Raw genomic sequence first — 20,109 nt, 5'->3', positions numbered from 1 at the left:
ATTTAAAAACTATATTAAAGCGTCTCTAATATTTTATAGAATTTATTAATTAATTTTTTTATTAATTTTAATCGTTAGATATTATAAAAATATCTAAAATATTTTTAATACGGTGAAAGTAATTAGTAAATTTTTTAATAGTTTAAGAGACCAATTAATAAATTTTTTAAAACTATCAGAATGAAATAGTAAAATGTCTAACAATAAAATTAATAGAAGAGTCACTAGTATATTTTTTAAAATGTTAAGAATATTTTAATATATTTTAAAAATTAATGGGTTAATTAATAAAATTTTTTATATTATAAAAATTAAGTAGTAATTTTTTATTTTATTATTGATAAAAATATTTTTAAAATTATATTTATTTTTTTTGTTAAATTATTGATTTAATTGAATTTTTAATGAAAAAATTTTAAATTTTAAAAAATTAAATGTGCATTGAATTTTAAAAATAAAAAATAAAATCGTTAATTATATTATATTTTAATGATTAAAAATAATTTTTTTATTAATTAAAAAATAAAATTTTTTATTTTAACAATATTAATTATATTTTTTAATCTTGTGAAATAAGAAATAATTATATTTTTGGATTATTTGTTATATTTAATTAATTAAGAAAATATTCACTTGTTAATTATTAAATACAGATTTTATTATTACTAAATATATATGAATGACATAAAAATAATAAATTTATTCTTAATTATGGTAAGTATTGACAGCTGGAAACAAGACTGAGCGAGTCTCCCATTCAAATCGCGGAAATTGCGCGCACCACTTGCCCTTTCTCCTTCTCCCTCGTCTGCTATTCTACTTGTATATTGTCTCCTTCCAAAAATGCCCAGTATACGACACGTGACGGACTATTATTGTAATTCTTTTAATACCGCGAGGGCATATTAGGAATCCAGATTCCCTCCATTGTAAATCTCGCAGTTTCCCACTCATTTCCTTCGTGGCATCCTCGTAGATGCAATCACAACCGTCCATCTCTATCCATATTGCCGATAACGAAACCCTAGTTCTCTTCGATTTTTATAACTTTCAAATCTTTCGTCCGAATAAACCCACAAAAGGAAGAGCCGAAGAGAAAACGGATAGGATAGAGAGACACACCAGAGCCAATTCTCTCAACCATCCCCGCCTATTCTCTTTGTTTTCATATTCATTTCCCAATTTGTTATTTTTAATTTTCGATTAGGGTTCGGAGGTGTTTGCGATTGAATTCATGGAGAGATTCGGGTCGCCGCTGGACACGCAGTCGTTAGGTTACGTTAGCTGGGAGGAAGTGAACGTCTCGACGGATAAAGGAAGGAGAGAGATTCGCTATTATTTGAAGAGGATAGACGGAGGATTAGATCTTGCCATCGTAGGAAAAGAGAAGAGCTTGAGGCACATGTCTTATCACTACGCTGTTAGGAATAGATCGATTTTATCGGCTATGGGACCTTCTTCGAAGCTCAAGTCGAGACGAGAGGTGATTTATTGGCTCAACTCTATTGTTTCAGGTATTAAATAAAAAAATTTCATTTTGGTTTCCTTGTTTCATTCAAAAGCATTGACGAATTTCAGTTTTTCCATTTGAAAACCTTGAAGCTTTGGGGTTCTGGGTTTTTGGTTCTTCGAAGAGTCCTTTTCTAGGCAGATCCAAGCTCTTCCGGTTTGGAACGCATGAAAATTAATTGTGGTTTTGTTTTTGATTCTTCCTGTGAGTCATATCTCCTAAAATTTTCTTTAACAAGGAGTTCATGAATCTGCCCTTTGATATGCTATGCTATTTAGTTCATTACTGGTTCAAAGTTTTGATCTATTGGCTAGCGTTGATTCAGCGAACGAGAAAATTGTAGGGATATTTTTATATTTCGCTCAAAGTTTATTTTGTATTTGGATTTTTGTTTATTTCCCTCTTTTTGGTCCTGCTTCTCTCCCTTGAAATTTGAACATGGGGATGACGAATTATCATAAGTTGGCATCTGATGAATTTTTCGTTTTGAAATCCGCGTTTTCCAAAACTAATTTCGGTCTATTGCAGTATTTGTTTGGGGGACCGGGGACTATAAGTCTGCATAAATCTCAGGTTGGGCTGATTTCATGTGTCACGAGCAGATAAGTGTGGTTCACGGGCGTTTAATAATTTTCTGATTGTTTTTACAAAGAATAAATTCCCCCCAAAATTTGTTTTTCCCCCTTCATCCACACATAATATGTTCTTTTTGATTTTTTTTTTGAGTTTTCCATAGACTGGTCGTTTTTTTTTTTCCGGTTTCATACCATGCTGATTGGGAGCTGGGGTACCGCTCAGCAAAAATTTGAATCCTTTACACGTAAATATTGTGAAAAAATAATAAAATTTCCATCTCTTGAGTCATGAATTACCAGATCATGGTGAATTTTTGCATGTAAAGGGATTTTTCTTCCTAATTTTACGGCCTTCATTTTTTTAGCCTATTAAGATCTAATGATCCTATCTAATCTCCCCTTCCAATTTACATATGGTTATAACACTTGGCTCCTCTTTTAACTTGATCCTGTCTACCTCGCCATTTCTTTTTTACTCCCCTGACAGTGAACTTTGCCCTTGCCATAATCATCTACTGTTTCTGTCGTCATGTTGCTGCGAACTGACTATGATCTGGGCTGCAGGAATTATTATTCAATTTTAAAGAACTGGTTGACAGCAATGGATCCTTGTGCCTCAATTTCTAGGTTAAGATCTTTCATGGCCAAATTTATTGCGATTTACATAAGTGTTTTCTCATCTGTTGTGACCGTGTGTTCTGTTGGCTGTCAAATTGAATCTTAAACCCTCCGATCAAGATACATGTGGAACTTGTTTGCGTCCCTCTTGTATTTCCCTTCCTAGGTTCTTTTCTTTGATGGAATGTTGTTTTTGTGTTGCTCTTTTGGCTGCATTTATCTCCACATACAAATCAATGTCATTTTCATCGATGTATTTATAGGTTTCTTTCCAGGTGTCTTTCTTCTGTGTTAACTGTACTTTGGTTTTCCAGATTCGTTGCCTCTTGAGTCATCCCATTTATCAGGCTCTTTGGATAGTAGTGATGCTTCTGCGTTCAGCGTGGAGAACAACATGGTATGGGTGGCATTATGCACATGTTGCTTTCTTTCTTGTATTATTACCCCTTTGGTTGTTTAATGTGGTCATGACCTGTTATATTAATTGTGACATGTTCTATCTGCAGGACGGACAACTGAGGAAGCTTGGCTATCGTACAAAAGAATTTTTATGGTTAGGTTCTCCATGGACATGTCGGAAAAGGCGAAAGCATTATCATTCTTTTCAACGGAATGGCATCAAAATTTCTGTGAGTGCTTTTGTGTCTATGCGTATGTTTTTTCCCCATCTATATTTTATGTTCTCTTACTCACTGCTTGCATTTTACTGTACCTAAAATCCTTCTAGGTTCATGACTTTGTATATGTCTTGGCGGAGGAGGATAAAAGGCTTGTTGCCTACTTGGAAGACATGTACGAGGATTCTAAAGAGAACAAGATGGTTGTGGTACGATGGTTTCACAAAATAGATGAGGTTGGTATTGCCTTGCCTCGCAATTTTAATGACAGAGAGATTTTCTTTTCTCTTTGTCTTCAAGATCTCAGTATTGAATGCATAGATGGAAGGGCCACTATCCTCAGCCCCCAGCATTTTGAGAAGTTTCTTAACGAGGTGGCACACACTAGGTTGGATCCATTTGTTTGCTGCAAGCAGTTTGATAATGAAGATACCAAGCCCTTTGACATTACTCAAGTCAAGGGATACTGGAAACAAGAAATACTTAGGTATATGTATATGGTTTCCCCTGCGAGGGATCAGGCAAATTCTTTGCAGATTGCTGATGGCCTGAAAGTGGAAGCAAATGTCGATGATGATTCTGGGACCAGACCTAGGAAGAGGCATCGTCATTCAAAAGATGATGTTTATACTGGCAGCAAAGAATCAACAGACATGGTGAGCATCGATGCACAACATAACAGTTCGATTGACCACAAAAGTGGGATAGAGATGTGCAGTCTAATGGGAGGTGAATCTTCTGCTCTTTTGTCTGGGGCAGAAGCCAAGCAAAGTCCCACTCAGCATCTAAAAGTTGGTTCCGAAGTTGAAGTTCTTTCTCAGGATAGTGGGATCAGAGGTTGTTGGTTTAGAGCATTGATAATTAAGATTCACAAAGATAAGATGAAGGTGAGATATCAAGATATTAAAGATGCAGACAACGAAACTAACAATCTAGAGGTGAGTATTTCATCATATCTGTGTTATTAATTTTGCTGCTCAGCATTTTGGAAAAAGAGATGTAGACTGAAAATAATTGAGAATCTGAGATTTACTATTTCTATAATGTATTTACTTGCTTTTTTTTGTTAAAGGAATGGATCTTAGCGACCAAAGGTGCAGTTCCTGATCAATTAGGAATTCGGATTTGTGGGAGGTCTATTGTCCGCCCGTCTCCAAAGTTCAACGAGGGTCAAGTGTCATGGGGTTTAGATGTTGGGACTGCTGTTGATGTTTGGCGGCATGATGTTTGGCAAGAAGGCATTATTATTCACAAAGAATCTGAAGATAGATTTGGTGTCTATTTCCCAGGTATGGTGACTTGAATCTCCTGAAAATAAACTGCGAAACCGTATTTAGTCCCTTGGTGTCTTAGCTTCAGTTTTTAACACTATCTTTTGTTGCAGGAGAAAAGCAAGCATCAGTCTTTGGCCGAGGTGATCTAAGACACTCACAAGAATGGTTGGGAAATGGGTGGATGCTTATTAAGGCCAGGCTAGATGTTGCACACTCTGTATCATCCATCTCAGAAACAAAGCAAGTTGTCAGATCTGATGATAAATTAATTCAAATTGCGATTTCTGATAGCACACAATCAGGAAAAACTAAACCTGGATGTAGTGATTATTCATCAGATTCTGGAAGTGATAGAGGAAGAGAATCAGTTGTTCCAGATCTTTCAAAGGATAGTTTTCTAGCCCAGTTAAGGTGGAATGTACCAAAGAAGAGAAGACGTGGTGCTGGGAGCTCTGTCCAGAGGTGTAACAAAAAAGATGGCAAGAAGAGCTCAACACAAGTTGTTCGCTCCTATGCCTGTGATAGATTAATGCTTTCAATGACTCGCAAAGTTGATCATGAGAATTGCAAGTATATGGGGGATTCTTTGTTTAGTTCTGCCGTTGCACAGTCACTAACAAGCTTGGTTATGTCTAGGTGATAGGTATCAAATTTTCATGCTTTTCAGAGGTATATATGTTCCGTAGTGCATGCATCTTGATGCACTTTTAGCACCTAGGAATGCCATGACATGCAGTGTCCATATTGACATCCAAATCCTCTCACTGCCTATACATTTAACAATTTCCTGTATGGGGGTTTGGAGCAAGTCATATTTCAGGCAGCAATTTTGGATGATTTTTGTTCTTGACCTGCATAATTTGTCCACCTTTAGAATTAGTGCTGGAGGATTTCAGCTTCTTGTAATCTGTGTATCATCGATATGGTAATAAAATTTGCCTTTTCAATATGTCAGTTCAATGATTCTGAGGTTATGCATTTTCAATTGCCAACTGACAAAGCGGGAGACGAGGTATGGTGTGTGATCCTTGTTTTGTATGCTCCCTTTCTAAGAATAAGGAACGAATCTGTCTATACGCCACTTGGGTTCGGATGCGCACTCTAGAAAGGAGGATCCCTAGTAGATTGTGGTCCATTACTTGACATTATTCTCTCTTTTGGGAAAGATTAATTCCGGTTCTGGATACATGGAACTAGCAACACAACACTTCTATATCTTGTTTTGTTTATGTTGTTGGCTATATAATGAAAAATTGTGTTAAAAAGTTCCATCTTCTTTGTCAATGTGTTTCCCATCAATTGCAAAACAAATACAATGAACTTGCTGGGTGGATCTGAAGAAAGCAACAAGTGACTTGTTTGGTTTTGTTGATCCAGTTGGCTAGAATCCAGAGTTGCTGAACAATCAAAATCAATTAGCTACTTGATGCTTAACGGTTATAGTGAACCTGGAAACCTGGGTGTCTCGTTTTATTTTTGGAGCTGAGCTGGAGGGGACAGAGGGCGCAACATGTGTTTGTCACTCCGCTCCACTGGGTCGTTGGACAGCAGCCATGGCTACGCTCCTTGAGACATGACTGATTAATTGAATTTAAAATTTGCACTAACACAAATGTTTGGTCTTATAAGTAAGCTTCATAAAATAATTTCTGAGCAGAAAAATGCGAAAACAGTGGTAGACGTGGGCCTACCTCTGTTAAGGAGGCATCTTTGTCAAGCAAGTGCACAAAGACCTTTTTCACTTTACTATGCCTCCTATATTGTAATACAAAAATGTTTTATCTTCATTCCTAGTTCTTGTTCTCTAACAACTGAAGCATCTGAAAAGATGGGCTTGCTCTGTCAGTACAACATCAGCAGTTCTTAGATCTTTTTCTGTGTCTCTGGCTTTCTCTTTCTTTGTGCAAGATGAGATTTTAACTTTTTACCTCACTTTTTCTCTATATGAATATTTTATTTTGATGTAAAATTCTCACATAACAGAGAGATGGCTTTTGGTAAACGACCTAAGAAGGCGACACCAGCAATTGAATTGAAGAAGCCAAAGAATATGCTTCTTCCTGAAATCAGCCTTGCCTCTGTTGAATCCTTATCAGTCCCTCTTGTTCGTACTCTCTTTATCTTTCTTCATGTATGCTGCTTTTTTGCAGGTTGTTTAGGCTTAAATCTTGTATGAAATTCTTATGGATTATGACCTTTCTCTTGGTGCTTGTTGAGGACAGGTCCAGGAAGTTGTTCTCTCAGCAGATATTCGATGTGCTGAATGTCAAAAGAGAGTAGCTGAAATAATGTCAAGAATGACCGGTAAATATCAATTGTGCTCCGCTCTGATGCTGAGCTTCCATACAACTGTAACTTGTTCTTGTTGTTCTTCACCGCTGCAACAATTATTTTAGCGATAACTTTGGAAGAATTTTGCTTGAGTTAAATTGATGGCTGAACCACTCTTTAGACATGGATAGAGTTTTGAAGAAAAATGGAAAATAACTTTTCCATTTTCTAATAAAAAGTAGGTGGTCCTGGCTGCTTGCCTTCTCTGGTAATCTTTCCTGATTTCTTTTATTTTGACTGGGTCCTCCGATGGTAAAAACTTCAGAGATTACCATGCCTCTTAATGCATGAAGCTGACCATACATTCACAGAAGGTGGTCCAGAAACGTTAGGAGATAAAAGAAAAATAAAGGGGAAGAAGAAGTTTTGAGATTCCAAGTCAGTGTCTTGCGTTCTAAGAACTATCACACTCACTTGAGCTGTTCTGTAAATTTGATTTGATAGTGTAAAAAATGCGCAAATTATCAAAAGCCTTTACTTTCTTTGCTTACACATTTTTTTTTGTTTTCTTCTTCATGTTTTAGACGTTTATGATTGTTTAAATATTCAAGTGGGGTATCTCCCACATGCATATTTATGTGTTTCTTCATTTTCTGGCTAAAATTGGACCCTATTAACAGATATTACTTGAGGTATTTGCAACTTGAAGTTGGCTGTTTCTTAGTCTTCCAGTTGGGAATAGAATGTGCTGTTAAACATCATCTTTCAATCTGGTCTTGCAGGGACGGATTCTGTGTCAGTTAACGTACTGGAGAAGAAGGTGACTGTAACTTGCAGATATCCTGGTGTTAAACTACCATCAAAGCAAGTTGCTGCTGTGTACAGGACTCCTCCCAGCAAAATTACAATATTCAAGCGCATTTTTCGTTCTGCGTGCAGTTGATTACTTGTATAAATCGATATCCTGTGGTTCAGTTCGTGAAAGAAAATGCCCAAACGCTCCAAAGCTCTTGATGGCTACTGACATGGCGGGTCAAGAAATAGTGGCATATCAGTGGCCATTAATTTGATGTTTGAAATTTCTTTATCAACAGACATTAATTTAGAGGTACCAGTTTGAAAAAAATAAAACCACATGTTTTCTTTTTTTTGGTACTTGGAAATCAAAAATGAGAGTGAATAATTGAAATTGTGGGATAAAGTTTCTCTGATTATACCATTCTGGTGAAAGCTTAGATTGAAAAATTATGTAGAATAAAGTTTTTCTTTATCTGAGTGGTTAAACAGCAACATCAATTTTACCTATCTTTAAAGTCTAGATGTGGAACTCTTCTGTCTTGAGGGCAATTAAATCAAAGGCAAGATGATGGTTAGATGACGTAAATTTTGTGTAACATTAGCCTTTGCAAACAAGATATGGATGCTTCATGAGGGGTCATAAAGCAAAACAAAGCATGGGACAAGCTGTGTGGGAAATGAACAAAGCTCAAAAATGAAGTTAAGGATAGTAATCCAAACGTTATAACCAAAACCTCCTTTTAAGCCTAAGCAGAATCAGATTCCTAAATGAAAGTGAAGAATTTCCAGCAGACAATCCAAAAGTAGAAATACAAAGTGGGTGTCTGATTCTTCAAATTCTCAAAAATCTAACATTGCTTTCTCGTTATTCAACCAATCATTGTTCCAATGTCTATTCACGACTTCACACCAGCGAAGGCAAGGAAAACAGCATTTTCATATAGTTTCTCTTCATTTTTCCTTTTCTTTCCCACCTGCCAAACGCACTGAAAAGAAATTAAAGATTAACCCTGAAATTGGTTTGTGGTTGTGATGTTTTCTTGTAGACTTGTTGCATGGTGGTTAGAATTAACCTCGACTGCAACGCTTGCTGCAGGAAAGCAAGGAAAATTATTCTCAACATGAAAGGTAAAAGAAGAAAAATTCCTATCGAAGAGGATCTTATTATCTACACTCTATATAGAAAGTTAAGCAGTTATCTTGTTTCATCTTGTAGAGATAGAGACACACATGATAGCTAAGCAGGAACGCAGGATAGTTTTGTGCGGGAGATTTACACCTGCAGATGTGGCAATAAAGCTGAGAAAGAAGATGAATCGCAGGGTGGAAATATTGGAAATCCAGGAGATGGGTGGTAGTGACAGAATTGAAGAACCAAGGCCAATAATCTCCGCCTCTTAAAATCTGAATAAGCCTGATATTGGTTGACGTCTGGAAGCCACAGCCAGAGGTGATTGTGATTTGTGGCAGGAGAATTGTGGACAAATTAGATGAAAATGATTAAGTTGCGTAGAGATATCATTCTGTACATCGAAATGTGATTCTTTCTTGAAAGTTTCTTCTGCAAAATCTGAACAGCTAATGGAGTAAATGTAAAAGAACGTCCAAGAATCAGCTCAGATCTGCATTAAATCCAACGTAGATAGTAGTTAAATTGCAACGTTGAAATTAATGTTTTGTTCTAATCAGATTTGAAAAATGCCAATATTTATGTAACTTGTATATTGAGTTATATTTCAAAAAGAAACATACCCAACAAATTCTTTTTCTAGGATACATTTCGCATGGGGTTAATCCCTAATTTTTTTTTTTATGATTCAATATTAAAAATGAGATTAATTATTAGCTTTTTTTTTAGTATTAACAAAATGAAAAATTAAAAAAAATGGAGAAATAATATTGCATTAGAGTATACAGTACATAAAATATGTACTGATTAGAGGTGATATGTTAATCTTAATATAAATTTTAATTCAAAAGCCATTACAACCGAATAAGATTTAACTATTGCTTTCAAAAAAAAAAAAACCACTCTTGAAGCTACCGTTGGTTGAGGCTACCACTCTTGAAGTTGATTGGATTGCATTTATTGATTGTGCAGTTTTTGCTAGTGCTGATTTGTTCGGTTTTGCAGCAGTATTTGAGGACTTGGAAAGCTTCTTTTCCATTGCAATTTCGGGTTTCTACGAGGGGGTGGGCAACCTGTTATTGCTGAAACTTTGGCCTTGCGTCAATATTTATCTTATGCTAGAGATTATTTTCTTCAGGCGGGTTGTATTTTTACGGATAACCAATCCTTAACCTTAGCTATTCGCTCTCCTCTGGATGACTTTTCAGAGTTTGGATTAGTTGTTTCTGATTGCAAAGATGTTATGCGGTTTCAGGGTAACATTCATGTTTGTTGGGTCGGGCGTTCAGAAAATAGAGTCGCCCATTTATTAGCTAGAGAGTCTATCCATCATGGTAGATTCAAGATTTGGATTGACATTTCTGATTGTCTCTTGGATTATTATTCTACAAGATAAATAAAGTCTTTTTTGATTAAAAAAAAAAAAAAAAAATTTCTCCTCTAATAAATAACCCCTTAACTTTTTTTTTTTTTTTGGTGAAAGATAAAAATCCTATGTAGGAAACAGAAGTAATTGGGCTATCGTTTGGGCAGCTAAAGATAAATTTGGACTGTGGGCCTCTGGCTCATAGCCGCGTGGCACGTGCGAACACCGGTGTTGTATCCCTTAATAGCCGCCACTGTTTTTCTTTAGGCAGGCAAGCTTCGCTCTAATCGGCGAAGGAGAGGAAATCCACAATCCATCGAAGCAGCAAACTGCACCCTCCTATTGCGCTGCACATCACACATCAAACATCACAGATCACAATTCCCGATTTCTCCCTCCTCCTTTCGCTCTCACAAATTAATTTGCGCCCCCTTTTCTGAAGGAAACGAAAAAACCCATAAACAAAACCCTAACCCTAGATTTGCTCTAGCAGCCGTAGCAACAACGAATGGCAAGCGACAGTGATGCCTCCCGTCATAAGCACCACCGGTCGCCATCTGATGATGAGGCGGAGAAGTCCTCCAAGCGACACAAACACCGACACCGCCGCCATCACCGTTGCCACCGAAGCAAGACGCACGGTGAGGCAAGTAAACATGATCGTGATGAAATTGCTCCTCCTCCTCCAGTGAATCATATTGTGGCTAATAATAATAGGGTTGATGATGACGTGGAGGAAGGTGAGATTTTGGAGGAGGAAGGTTCTGGTGTCAGTGTAAAGGACATGGAATTACGCGAGGACAAAACGGATTCCCAAAATCTGGTGTGTTCTGTCAGTCCATGCGTTTTGTAATTAGTTATCTGAATTTCTTATATGGTTTTTGAGTTTCTGTTTGGTCGCTGAGAAAATTGGAGAACAAATGTGCAATAAGGAACTGAATTTTTATACTTACGTTTTGGACAATTGTGAAAGCTCGCTTTTCTCTAGAATAGCCTCCTTAGACTTCCAGCCATAAACTATAAAAATTTTCAGGTTTTAAATGAAAATCCCCCCTCTATTTTTCAAAATTAGTTTTCTCAGTGGCCAAACGGATGCTTAAGTTTGTGTTGTGATTTATATGGAATGTATGATGATTTGTTGTTTGATGAGAGCTTTTTAGAGTGTGTTCCATACACTTATGTAAGAACCTGCTTGCACTACACACGAACATGAGTGAATTGCAAAAGAAAGAAGTTCCTCCTAGGCGTTTCAATGGAGAACTGGTGGCTTATTGTTGATTTGTAAGAGCTAGTTACACGTCTATTTATATTTCATTCTACATGTTAACTAATTTTTATTGAGTAATTTACTTATTAACTGGTGGTTATGATGCCAATGCAAATTCATGTCCATTAATTGTCTTGCATTGTATTGCAGGGAATTCATGCTGACAATGGTGACAGTGGTTTAACTAATTCTAGCAATGCTAATAAGTTAGACATGGAAGTTAGTTTGCCTGATGATTCCAGGGCTGAGGTTCGACATGAATTGGTTCCTAGAGATGAGCTTGACGTTCATGCCAATGGAGATTTGGGGCATGAATATCATAAATCAGGCAAGAAACAACATGGGGAACCTGGCTCTTCTAAAGGAAGTTACAAGCGAAAGAGTTACCATGATGCTGATACACCTGAGGATAATGAATGCAAATTAGGTGATTGGGGCAAATCATCTTCTGAAAGTGGAGGGAAAAAATACAAGTCTTTGAGAGGTGCAGCTTCTCATGATAGGTACCACTATGAGGTGGGTGCTAGGAGTAGATCACTGTCGCATGATTTTGTTAGGGAGCATTCTCATTCCCACAGCATAATAGAAGAGGATGTTCTTTTGAAGAGAGGGCGACACAATGGAAGGTTTGAGAATGATTCCGATGATGAAAGAATGACTCAACAAGATAGGGATCTACAGCATGGCAGCAAAGATTTGGAGAGGGAGTTCAGTACCAGTTACAGCAGAAGCCTAGGAGGTGGGGACAAGCATAGCAGCAAGGATGCACGTGGCAGAGAGGTGATGAGGGAGAAGGAGATGGACTGGGAATGGAGAAGGGATCAGGAACAAGAGAGGAGCAGGGACAGGGATCAACAAAGAGAAAAAGATCGAGAGAAGATCAGGGACATGGATTTGAGAAGAGAGAAGGAAAGGGAGAGAAGCAGGGACAGGGATGTGAGAAGAGAGAAGGAACAAGAAAGAAGCAGGGAGAAGGCTGTTAGAAGAGAGAAGGGACGAGAGAGGAGCAGGGAAAGGGATGTGAGAAGAGAGAAGGAAAGGGAGAGGAGCAGGGACATGGATGTGAGAAGAGAAAAGGAAAGAGAGAGGAGCAGGGACAGGGAGATGGACAGGGGGAGAAGAGAGAAGCAACAAGAGAGGAAATTGGAAAGGGAGGTGGAGAGGGATAGGAGGAGGGATAATGAATGGGACAGGAGCAGGGACAAGGAGGAGGAGATGGAAAAGCAAAGGCAGAAAGGAAAAGATAAAAGCAAAGATAAAGATGTGACTAGGTCTAGTGATAGACACAGAGATTGGGAAAAGGAGAGGGAGAACAATAGAGATAGGCATAGGGAGAGAGACAGAGTTAGGGACCAAGATTGGGAGAGTGGAAGGGATAGGGACAGGCGAAGTAATAGAGATAGTGATAATTCCAGGGACAGTAAGAGAGATTTGACAAAAGTACTCTCTCATGGTGATACCATAGAAGGGGACAGAGACAAACGCAAAAGGTATTCCAATTAGTGGATGTTTATTTTATTTCATCTTTTGTTTTGGAATATTCTTTTGTACTTTGTGGTGTGCCCTTTCATCTGGATTCCTTATTTACATTTTCTTTTAATTTGCTTTAGAGATGAAGATGAGCAGGATGATTTTGAAGAAAGGATTAATTTAAAACTAGCTGAACAGGAGGAAGATCTTGATAGGGTTAAGGAGGAGAGTAGAAAACGCAGGCAAGCAATTCTTGAAAAATTTAGGAATCAGCAGTCTCTGCAGAAAAATGAGACTCGATTGGAGGATGTGGAAAAAGGTGTGTTTTAAGCTTAATTGTATCTTATGGAAGTTATTGTTGTTGTTGCTTGTGTTTTAAGCTTAATTGTACCTTGTGGAAGTTATTGTTGTTGTTGTAGCAGCTCCCCTTTGTAATTCAGTTTTTGATGATAAATTACTTGATTTAGAAGTGTGATTTTCAGAATGTTGTATAATGTGTGGTTGTTGGACAGTACCTGTAATTTTAGCAACTTTAAAGCTGACATTTGGTTTTACATGTTGCATTTGAACCTACTTATACTAAAGAATGTAGGAATTAGTCCTTACAAAAAGTAAATGAGTCATTTATAGTCTCGATTGCTTCAGCATTGTTGTTATTCTGTTATCTGATATGGAAGCCATGAGGCAAAAAAACATGGCTTATTATTGACTGCTGATTAGGCTTGAGCAGCATTAGGTGACAGCCTGGATTGCTAACTGCTTTTAACATCTATTTATTTTTTGCTTGTGTGCTTTCTGCTTATTTTTTCTTACTACTGAGTGGAGCAGATGCTGAACCTGTACAACTTCCTGTCAAATCACTGCCGGCTCATATTGTTGCCCCAGAAACTCATGAGACTAGGATTGATGGTGATGTCTTTTTAGCTGATCCATCTTTTTCTGTCGGCAAGTTGCCTCCGCGAAATGGAACACAGGATTCTGAGAGGACTTCTGGTGCTGTGGGGCTTGGAGAGGGTACTCCCAAGGTGTGTCTTTTTATCTCAAACTAACTACTAATGATATGGATGAGGCATTTTTTTATTATGAAAATTATGCTGAGATTTACCTTGGAGGTATTCTGTTTACAAAATCTATTTTATCAATTTGGGCAGAGCGAGAGGTCAGAGGAAAACTACTGTGATGACATATTTGGGGAGACACCTGCTGGAATTCGTAAATCGGTAAGATCTATCGTGATTCCTTGCAATTGTCCCATTTGTTTTGAATGTTCCGGATTCAGATATAGCAGTTAAAATAATAACACCCCCCCCCCCCCCCACCCCCAACAAAAAAAAAAAAAGAACTACTCATGTCAAGAGATTATGGGTTATACACTAAATGTTTTGTTCATATAATGTGATGCAGGGCAAAGGAGATGGTTTGCCAATTTTGCGGAGTGGTCTTCATGACAACTGGGATGACCCTGATGGGTATTATGGTAAGTATGTTGGTATATTTCTATTTCTTTATTAATTTGATATTGTTCCATTTTGTTCCTGAAAGCTGGCTAAACTACTCTCGTAAAAGCAGAAAATATATGCAAGTTTCATAATTTAATCTATTGTTTTCTTTCTGACCTTGTTGTTTAGATATTTTATATCTCCTCCAATTATCCATTTGTGTTTCCTTTGTTAATTTGTTTTGTTTGAATTACCTTTTTCTGTTTTCTGAAGAAGCTAGAAAGAGAAGTTGCATGTGTTTGTGATATTGGTCCTTTGATGTTAATTACATTTAATTTTGTGCATGTAATCTTTGTATCAGGCTAAATAAGTACCTGTTTATTTTGATGGACCAACATTTATCATAGAGTAAAAGATGCTTCTTTTCATGCTGATCTTTATCACTCGTCTCCTGATAGATCACCAATTTTGCAAAGGAAAAAGGGTGTTTGAAGTTAGGCCAAGGTGTTCTAACCTTAGAAATGCAAGTATAGAACTTCCACATCATTGTTCAGATGATATTACTGGTTGCTAAAGTTTTATTAATTATTTTTTTATATTTACTGATTATTTTCTTACTTTTAATTGTCCAAGAACAGTATCAGTTGGAGAGCATTGAAGCTATTTCTTGTTTTGGTTGATTCTTTTGCTTCTTTTTTGTTCTCATTTGATTTGCCTTTTTCTGCAAGGCTACCGATTTGGTGAAATACTTGATGGTCGGTATGAAATTGTGGCTGCTCAAGGTAAAGGCGTCTTTTCCACAGTAGTCCGTGCAAAGGATTTGAAGGCTGGTGTTGGTGAACCTGAAGAAGTGGCTATAAAAATCATTCGTAACAATGAAACAATGTGAGTTTCCTGCTTTATTAATAATTCTCTTCTCATTTTTTTCTGTCTACAGCTAATCAGAGGCTGTCTGTACTGTTATAATGTAGGCAAAGAGCTGGTCAGTCAGAGGTTAAGATATTAAATAAACTAGCAGAGCTAGATCAGGAGAACAAGCGCCATTGTGTTCGTTTTCTTTCAAGTTTTAAGTATAGAAATCATCTTTGTTTAGTTTTTGAATCTCTTCATATGAACCTTCGTGAGGTCTTAAAGAAGTTTGGTCGTAATATTGGCCTTAAACTAACAGCTGTGCGAGCATATGCAAAGCAGCTTTTTATTGCACTGAAACATCTTAAGAACTGTGGGGTTCTTCATTGTGATATAAAGCCTGATAACATGCTGGTAAGTCTCCGTTTTTCTACGTGACGCTGTTACTTCAGATAATTATGAATTCTTAACTCTTTATTTGCCCCTTTTCTTACAGGTAAATGAAGCAAAAAATGTGCTGAAGCTTTGTGATTTTGGTAACGCCATGTTTTCTGGTAAAAATGAGATTACACCATACCTTGTGAGCCGCTTTTATCGTGCTCCAGAAGTCAGTAAGTTTTAGCCTTGAATTATTATATGGGTTGTAATTTCCTGCAGTTGGATGAATTGCAAATGTATAAAGGTGACTCACTTTTGGAATACTTTTATTTCAGTTCTTGGATTGCCATATGATCATCCAATGGATATGTGGTCTGTTGGTTGCTGTTTGTACGAACTTTATACTGGGAAAGTTCTTTTTCCTGGTCCTACAAACAATGACATGTTGCGGCTTCAAATGGAACTGAAGGGCCCTTTTCCAAAGAAGATGCTCAAAAAGGTGGCATTATTCATTTCTTTTTGCTTCCCCTGTAATATTTGTCTGAATTTGTTACTGAGAAGTTTGAATTTTGTCTTCTATGTTTGGAGTTAATTTTTTGCCCTAGTTTCCCTGATGGTCCTTTCATAATGTTTTTTCTTGCTCTCTTCCTCTTCTCCCGTCATTGCAACTCTTTAAGATTGGTGACTTGCCTGTGTCTATATTCTCAAATATCTCCATCTTTTCTTGCACTGATGATGTGTTAATTGGACTGCCTTCTTGCAGGGTGCTTTTGTTGACCAGCATTTTGACCCAGATTTGAATTTTCATGCTACAGAGGACGATCCTGTTACTAAAAAGGTAGGCTTTTCCCAATATTTGAATTCTGTATCGTGGTTTTGTTTCATGTGACTGAGATTTGAGTTCTGTTTCCACAGACTATAAAGCGGATGATTCTAAATATAAAGCCAAAAGATATTGGAACAATTGTTACAAGTTCTCCTGGTGAAGATCCAAAGTTGTTAGCCAATTTTAGAGATCTTCTAGATAAAATTTTTGTGTTGGATCCGGAGAAGAGGATGACTGTTCATCAAGCACAATATCACCCGTTCATCACGGGCAAGTGAACCCATGTTGCTGATTTTCTGACACCAGAATTGATGTTGCGCTAGATATTAATACATTATGAGTTCATATTCAGTTATCTAATCATTGGGCATTATGTCTTTGTCCTCTATTTGTCTATGAGCTTTGGACAGTTAAAGCCATCATTGAATTCAGAAAGGGTGATATTTGGTCAGGAGTACTCTTAACTGGCGGTTCTTTCAGGGGAATGTACTGTTTCTATTGTAAGACAACTTGCTAAAGGCGTTTTTCCCCTTCTTGTAACCGTTCATGGATGTTTTATTACGTCTGCCACAATTTTATTTGTACCTTGTACATGGTTGCTGCAATTGAATTATGGTCAATAAGGAAAGAAATATTTGGGATTCCTATAGTCAAGTAATATCATATGTGTGTGTGTGTGTATATATATAATTTTTCATAGCCATTTGCTGAAGCTGGCAAGGTGGATCTGGTTTTCTTCTATCATTGTTGTTATTTTTTTTTTCCTGCAGTTAATGCATAAATTATTTGAGGTTTGGATATGATTGTTTTGGACTTGCAATGCCATATGACCTTTTATGCTCTGCAATCTTTCTATTTGGAAGTTCCTTTTTGTCCTGGGTGATCTAATTCAATTTTTCATTCAGGATATCATCCCTTGCTTTGAGGCAATCCTCCAGTGCTTAAATGCTTAAAAGGCACCCAGGAGAAGGTACCTTGGTTAGTTTACTGGGAGCTTATGATAACAGGCAAAATACATTTTATTTGCAAAATATTTGCACATCAATAGAATTTTACTAGTTAAATTCTGTGTGAATTTCGTTATGTTCTTGAGAATACTTTCTTGGACTGTTCTTTGTTTGTTTGGGTGTGTTTCCTTTCAATGGTTTCTTCATTTGCTATGTGTTGTGCTTTGGAATGGAAATTAGCACCCAGTATAAGCTGAAATGGTAACATTAGCCGAGTTGACCGCCATTTTCTCTGTGCAAATGTGTCTGTGAACAAGGCATGTGCTAAGATTTCTTTAGTAGTTTATATTCATGTTCCTCTGTGGTAGTGATCGTGTAAACAAGTAGTTTGTTTTCAATGCTTTAGTTTATTTTGCCTTATCTTCACATATATATATGCTAATGATTTTCTATACATCTGATCCATGGACTGTCATTTTGGATGCAAAGGCTACTGAGATGTGCTGCTTCAACAATAAAGTCAAAAGCATGTGTAAGTATTTACTTTCTTACTTGATTGCTTCTGCTTTCTCTGAATGCTTATTTAAGCTGAAGTGGATGCCTTCCGTGGAAAATACTTGTGTTGATGTATACTCTTGTTTTGTTTTAGGGCATTGTCTTTGTAGTCCATCCCTTTTCAATTCTTGTAAGTATCTGGAATCTTTTTATGGTTACGAACTTAAATGAGCTTTTTGCTATATGATATATATATATATATTTTGTTAAATGTTACCCAATCTCATGTTGCCATAGTATCATGTGTAATCACTGAGAGGTTTATGGGTCACATCTTTTGTGTCATAATCTGGCACACGCAGTGTGCTTGGTATATTCTATAATTTGCCGGAGTCTAGCTGAATTGTGGAGTTTGAGGCCCCCAAATGCAATTTCTAGGGCTTGGGCTCTGGGTTGGTCAGTTGGACTTGAATCAAAGTGTGCAGGATTTATAAGGTACTAGATTTTAGTGGTATTGTTTTGAAAATAGTTAACATATTTATATGAAGCACAATATTATTGTATTGTATATTTGCATTAGTAATGTAAATATCTTATACCTTTTCTATAGAGCACTAGTATAATATTAAAAGATAAGCTTAATATTAAAGAAAAGGAGTATTTTTGTGCTTGTTGAAGTTATGTATAACTAGTTACGTGTCAATTTTGATTTAAGATAACTAGTGTTGCAGTCATGTGTCATAGCATGAATTTTACGCACAACTATTGATTGTTGGTTGATGGGGCCTGAACAATAACAAATGTGGACCACTGAGCTGAGAACGAGCTGATGCAATTTACAATCTATTTTGTATTGTCTATAATGTGGAATGGTGAACACAAAAGGTAAAGAAACAAATTCTCAAATAAGGGGATGAGGCAAATTCTCTGGAGGAGAAGAAATTCTGGACAATAATGTCACGACCTTAACAAAATGCTTATAAGATGAAGGTATTTATAGTTTATCACTTGGTCATATTAGTAGCTAATTGGGAATACTAAACCAAAAATTATGATACTAAATAAGTTCAAACTGGGAAAATAGTAAAAATAATAGAATTCTTAAATAATAGAAATGTGAACTTCCTAATTCACTATGAAAACTATATCAGCATAATTTCTAAATTGCTTCTTCCTTAACTGCATCATTCTCCCTTGGAAAAAATGTTGACTTTTGAGTTTTATAGTGCAGAAGAATTTATAACTGGATTTGGAGACTAGGAGCTTTATATTCTTATGTGGTAGCAATGAGCTTGAAACAAGGAGTTTCATGCTTCCTTTTGCATTCCTGAAAAAATTTGAATATACAAATTCAATTAAAACTGCATCTGAAAGACCAATTCAATAGGAATGGAGAAATTTGAGAAATCATCAATTTCTATTGCTGGCTTCATGTTATGGTTCGGTACTCTTCAATTTATATTGAACTCTCCATCCCTTGGTTTTGCTTCGTTTGGGATAAAGATTCATTAAGCTTGTCATGCTCATGCTCATCCTCATTTGACTCTGATTTTATTCTTTTCCTAAGAAAAACTTTTGTGGATGCAAAATTTCCTGGACTCTTGACTATTGATGAGCTATTATTACTTGCCAATTCCATGTGTATTCTTATTTATTTGAGAGATTTGAGAGCGCTGCCACTAGGTGCGTAGTTGGATACTTTGTAGTTTTGAGTACAGGGAAAGCTGTTCTCTTCTTCTTCCTCTTCCCGCCTCCCAGCCCCCCTCCTGTGTGTGTGTGTGTGTGTGGAAGGGAGGTGGATACAAGAGGCTTTGTTCAGACAACATTTTGGGAAACAGGTGGCTGTGCGGTGACCGTGGACTTTGTACAGTGGATACTCTTTCCGGCAGCACAGTGGATGTAACTTCTTTTATACTGAAGTTTGTATTCATTATTAAAATGCGACTGATTGTTATGTTTGGTGATTTGATTATTATTATTATTGTTATGTTTTTCAACTTCAAATGAGATTGAATTGGCATCTGATTGTGTTTAGTTTGTATTGTTAAACTAGAAATAGAAAGCGTAGCATAGTTGGCAATTAGACGGTTGTGTTATGTAATACCACTAATGATAAGATTCGTCTGGTAGTAATACTATTTCACTGGGCATTTAGGATGCAAATTATAATAATTAAGATTTAATATTGATTCTTGGAGTTGCGTTGAGGGGGTCATCCGTTTCATGATTAGCATCAAGTAATGAAAGCACCTACCTGTTAAAAAATGTTTTAACATCCGA

General features: G+C 36.7%; 4 protein-coding genes across 15 annotated transcripts; all 4 read left to right on the top strand.

Annotated features, from left to right (window-relative positions):
- The first annotated feature begins 1,018 nt into the window (after positions 1-1,018).
- LOC110600458 lies at positions 1,019-5,543 on the top strand. Of its 3 annotated transcripts, XM_021737320.2 has the most exons (7): positions 1,023-1,514; positions 2,650-2,712; positions 3,018-3,100; positions 3,210-3,332; positions 3,431-4,258; positions 4,393-4,609; positions 4,705-5,543. In XM_021737320.2, the coding sequence occupies exons 3-7, from the start codon at positions 3,098-3,100 to the stop codon at positions 5,232-5,234; spliced, it is 1,701 nt and encodes a 566-aa protein (XP_021593012.1). In that variant the 5' UTR covers positions 1,023-1,514; positions 2,650-2,712; positions 3,018-3,097; the 3' UTR covers positions 5,235-5,543. The 3 variants fall into 3 exon arrangements, with proteins under 3 accessions (XP_021593011.1, XP_021593012.1, XP_021593013.1); XM_021737319.2 differs by lacking the exon at positions 2,650-2,712 and having other exon boundaries at positions 1,019-1,514; XM_021737321.2 differs by lacking the exon at positions 2,650-2,712 and having other exon boundaries at positions 1,346-1,483.
- A 154-nt stretch (positions 5,544-5,697) lies between these two features.
- On the top strand, positions 5,698-8,020 carry LOC110600459. 4 transcript variants are annotated; one of them, XM_043950449.1, is made up of 4 exons: positions 5,698-6,435; positions 6,578-6,698; positions 6,817-6,898; positions 7,648-8,020. In XM_043950449.1, the coding sequence occupies exons 2-4, from the start codon at positions 6,582-6,584 to the stop codon at positions 7,806-7,808; spliced, it is 360 nt and encodes a 119-aa protein (XP_043806384.1). In that variant the 5' UTR covers positions 5,698-6,435; positions 6,578-6,581; the 3' UTR covers positions 7,809-8,020. The 4 variants fall into 4 exon arrangements, with proteins under 4 accessions (XP_043806384.1, XP_021593017.1, XP_021593019.1 ...); XM_021737325.2 differs by having other exon boundaries at positions 6,578-6,725; XM_021737327.2 differs by having other exon boundaries at positions 5,698-6,473.
- A 140-nt stretch (positions 8,021-8,160) lies between these two features.
- On the top strand, positions 8,161-9,282 carry LOC110600471. Its single transcript, XM_021737340.2, has 3 exons — positions 8,161-8,581; positions 8,710-8,791; positions 8,880-9,282. Exons 1-3 carry the CDS (start codon positions 8,552-8,554, stop codon positions 9,062-9,064), a joined length of 297 nt encoding a protein of 98 aa, XP_021593032.1. The 5' UTR covers positions 8,161-8,551; the 3' UTR covers positions 9,065-9,282.
- Positions 9,283-10,415: 1,133 nt separating this feature from the next.
- Positions 10,416-19,851, top strand: LOC110599761 (serine/threonine-protein kinase prpf4B). Of its 7 annotated transcripts, none has more exons than XR_002485607.2 (16): positions 10,416-10,981; positions 11,576-12,915; positions 13,036-13,214; positions 13,724-13,920; positions 14,047-14,115; positions 14,300-14,372; positions 15,063-15,219; positions 15,306-15,597; positions 15,680-15,794; positions 15,897-16,060; positions 16,325-16,399; positions 16,477-16,887; positions 17,293-17,357; positions 17,824-17,866; positions 17,984-18,019; positions 18,192-19,851. XR_002485607.2 is itself a non-coding variant. In XM_021736332.2 (12 exons), exons 1-12 carry the CDS (start codon positions 10,667-10,669, stop codon positions 16,663-16,665), a joined length of 3,165 nt encoding a protein of 1,054 aa, XP_021592024.1. In that variant the 5' UTR covers positions 10,416-10,666; the 3' UTR covers positions 16,666-17,032. The 7 variants fall into 7 exon arrangements, 1 of the variants encoding a protein (XP_021592024.1); XR_002485608.2 differs by having other exon boundaries at positions 17,293-17,365; XR_002485604.2 differs by having other exon boundaries at positions 17,984-19,851.
- Positions 19,852-20,109: the final 258 nt, after the last annotated feature.

The sequence above is a fragment of the Manihot esculenta genome, chromosome 14 (assembly GCF_001659605.2).
Source record: "Manihot esculenta cultivar AM560-2 chromosome 14, M.esculenta_v8, whole genome shotgun sequence".
Classification (NCBI taxonomy): domain Eukaryota; kingdom Viridiplantae; phylum Streptophyta; class Magnoliopsida; order Malpighiales; family Euphorbiaceae; genus Manihot; species Manihot esculenta.
Note: the sequence above shows the minus strand (reverse complement) of the source record. Positions and strands in the feature narration are given on the sequence as shown.

What these genes read in the sequence shown, in the direction of transcription:
- LOC110599761 (XM_021736332.2), top strand. Translation starts at nt 10,667, where the DNA reads ATGGCAAGCGACAGTGATGCCTCCCGTCATAAGCACCACCGGTCGCCA. An exon ending in AAACGGATTCCCAAAATCTG is followed by an intron (nt 10,982 to 11,575) that starts GTGTGTTCTGTC and finishes ATTGTATTGCAG; the next exon opens with GGAATTCATGCTGACAATGG. An exon ending in TGACCCTGATGGGTATTATG is followed by an intron (nt 14,373 to 15,062) that starts GTAAGTATGTTG and finishes TTTTTCTGCAAG; the next exon opens with GCTACCGATTTGGTGAAATA.
- LOC110600458 (XM_021737319.2), top strand. Translation starts at nt 1,235, where the DNA reads ATGGAGAGATTCGGGTCGCCGCTGGACACGCAGTCGTTAGGTTACGTT. An exon ending in ACGAAACTAACAATCTAGAG is followed by an intron (nt 4,259 to 4,392) that starts GTGAGTATTTCA and finishes TTTTTGTTAAAG; the next exon opens with GAATGGATCTTAGCGACCAA. An exon ending in ATTTGGTGTCTATTTCCCAG is followed by an intron (nt 4,610 to 4,704) that starts GTATGGTGACTT and finishes CTTTTGTTGCAG; the next exon opens with GAGAAAAGCAAGCATCAGTC.
- LOC110600471 (XM_021737340.2), top strand. Translation starts at nt 8,552, where the DNA reads ATGTCTATTCACGACTTCACACCAGCGAAG. An exon ending in ACGACTTCACACCAGCGAAG is followed by an intron (nt 8,582 to 8,709) that starts GCAAGGAAAACA and finishes GTTTTCTTGTAG; the next exon opens with ACTTGTTGCATGGTGGTTAG. An exon ending in AATTATTCTCAACATGAAAG is followed by an intron (nt 8,792 to 8,879) that starts GTAAAAGAAGAA and finishes TTCATCTTGTAG; the next exon opens with AGATAGAGACACACATGATA.
- LOC110600459 (XM_021737325.2), top strand. Translation starts at nt 6,582, where the DNA reads ATGGCTTTTGGTAAACGACCTAAGAAGGCGACACCAGCAATTGAATTG. An exon ending in CTCTCTTTATCTTTCTTCAT is followed by an intron (nt 6,726 to 6,816) that starts GTATGCTGCTTT and finishes TGTTGAGGACAG; the next exon opens with GTCCAGGAAGTTGTTCTCTC. An exon ending in AATAATGTCAAGAATGACCG is followed by an intron (nt 6,899 to 7,647) that starts GTAAATATCAAT and finishes CTGGTCTTGCAG; the next exon opens with GGACGGATTCTGTGTCAGTT.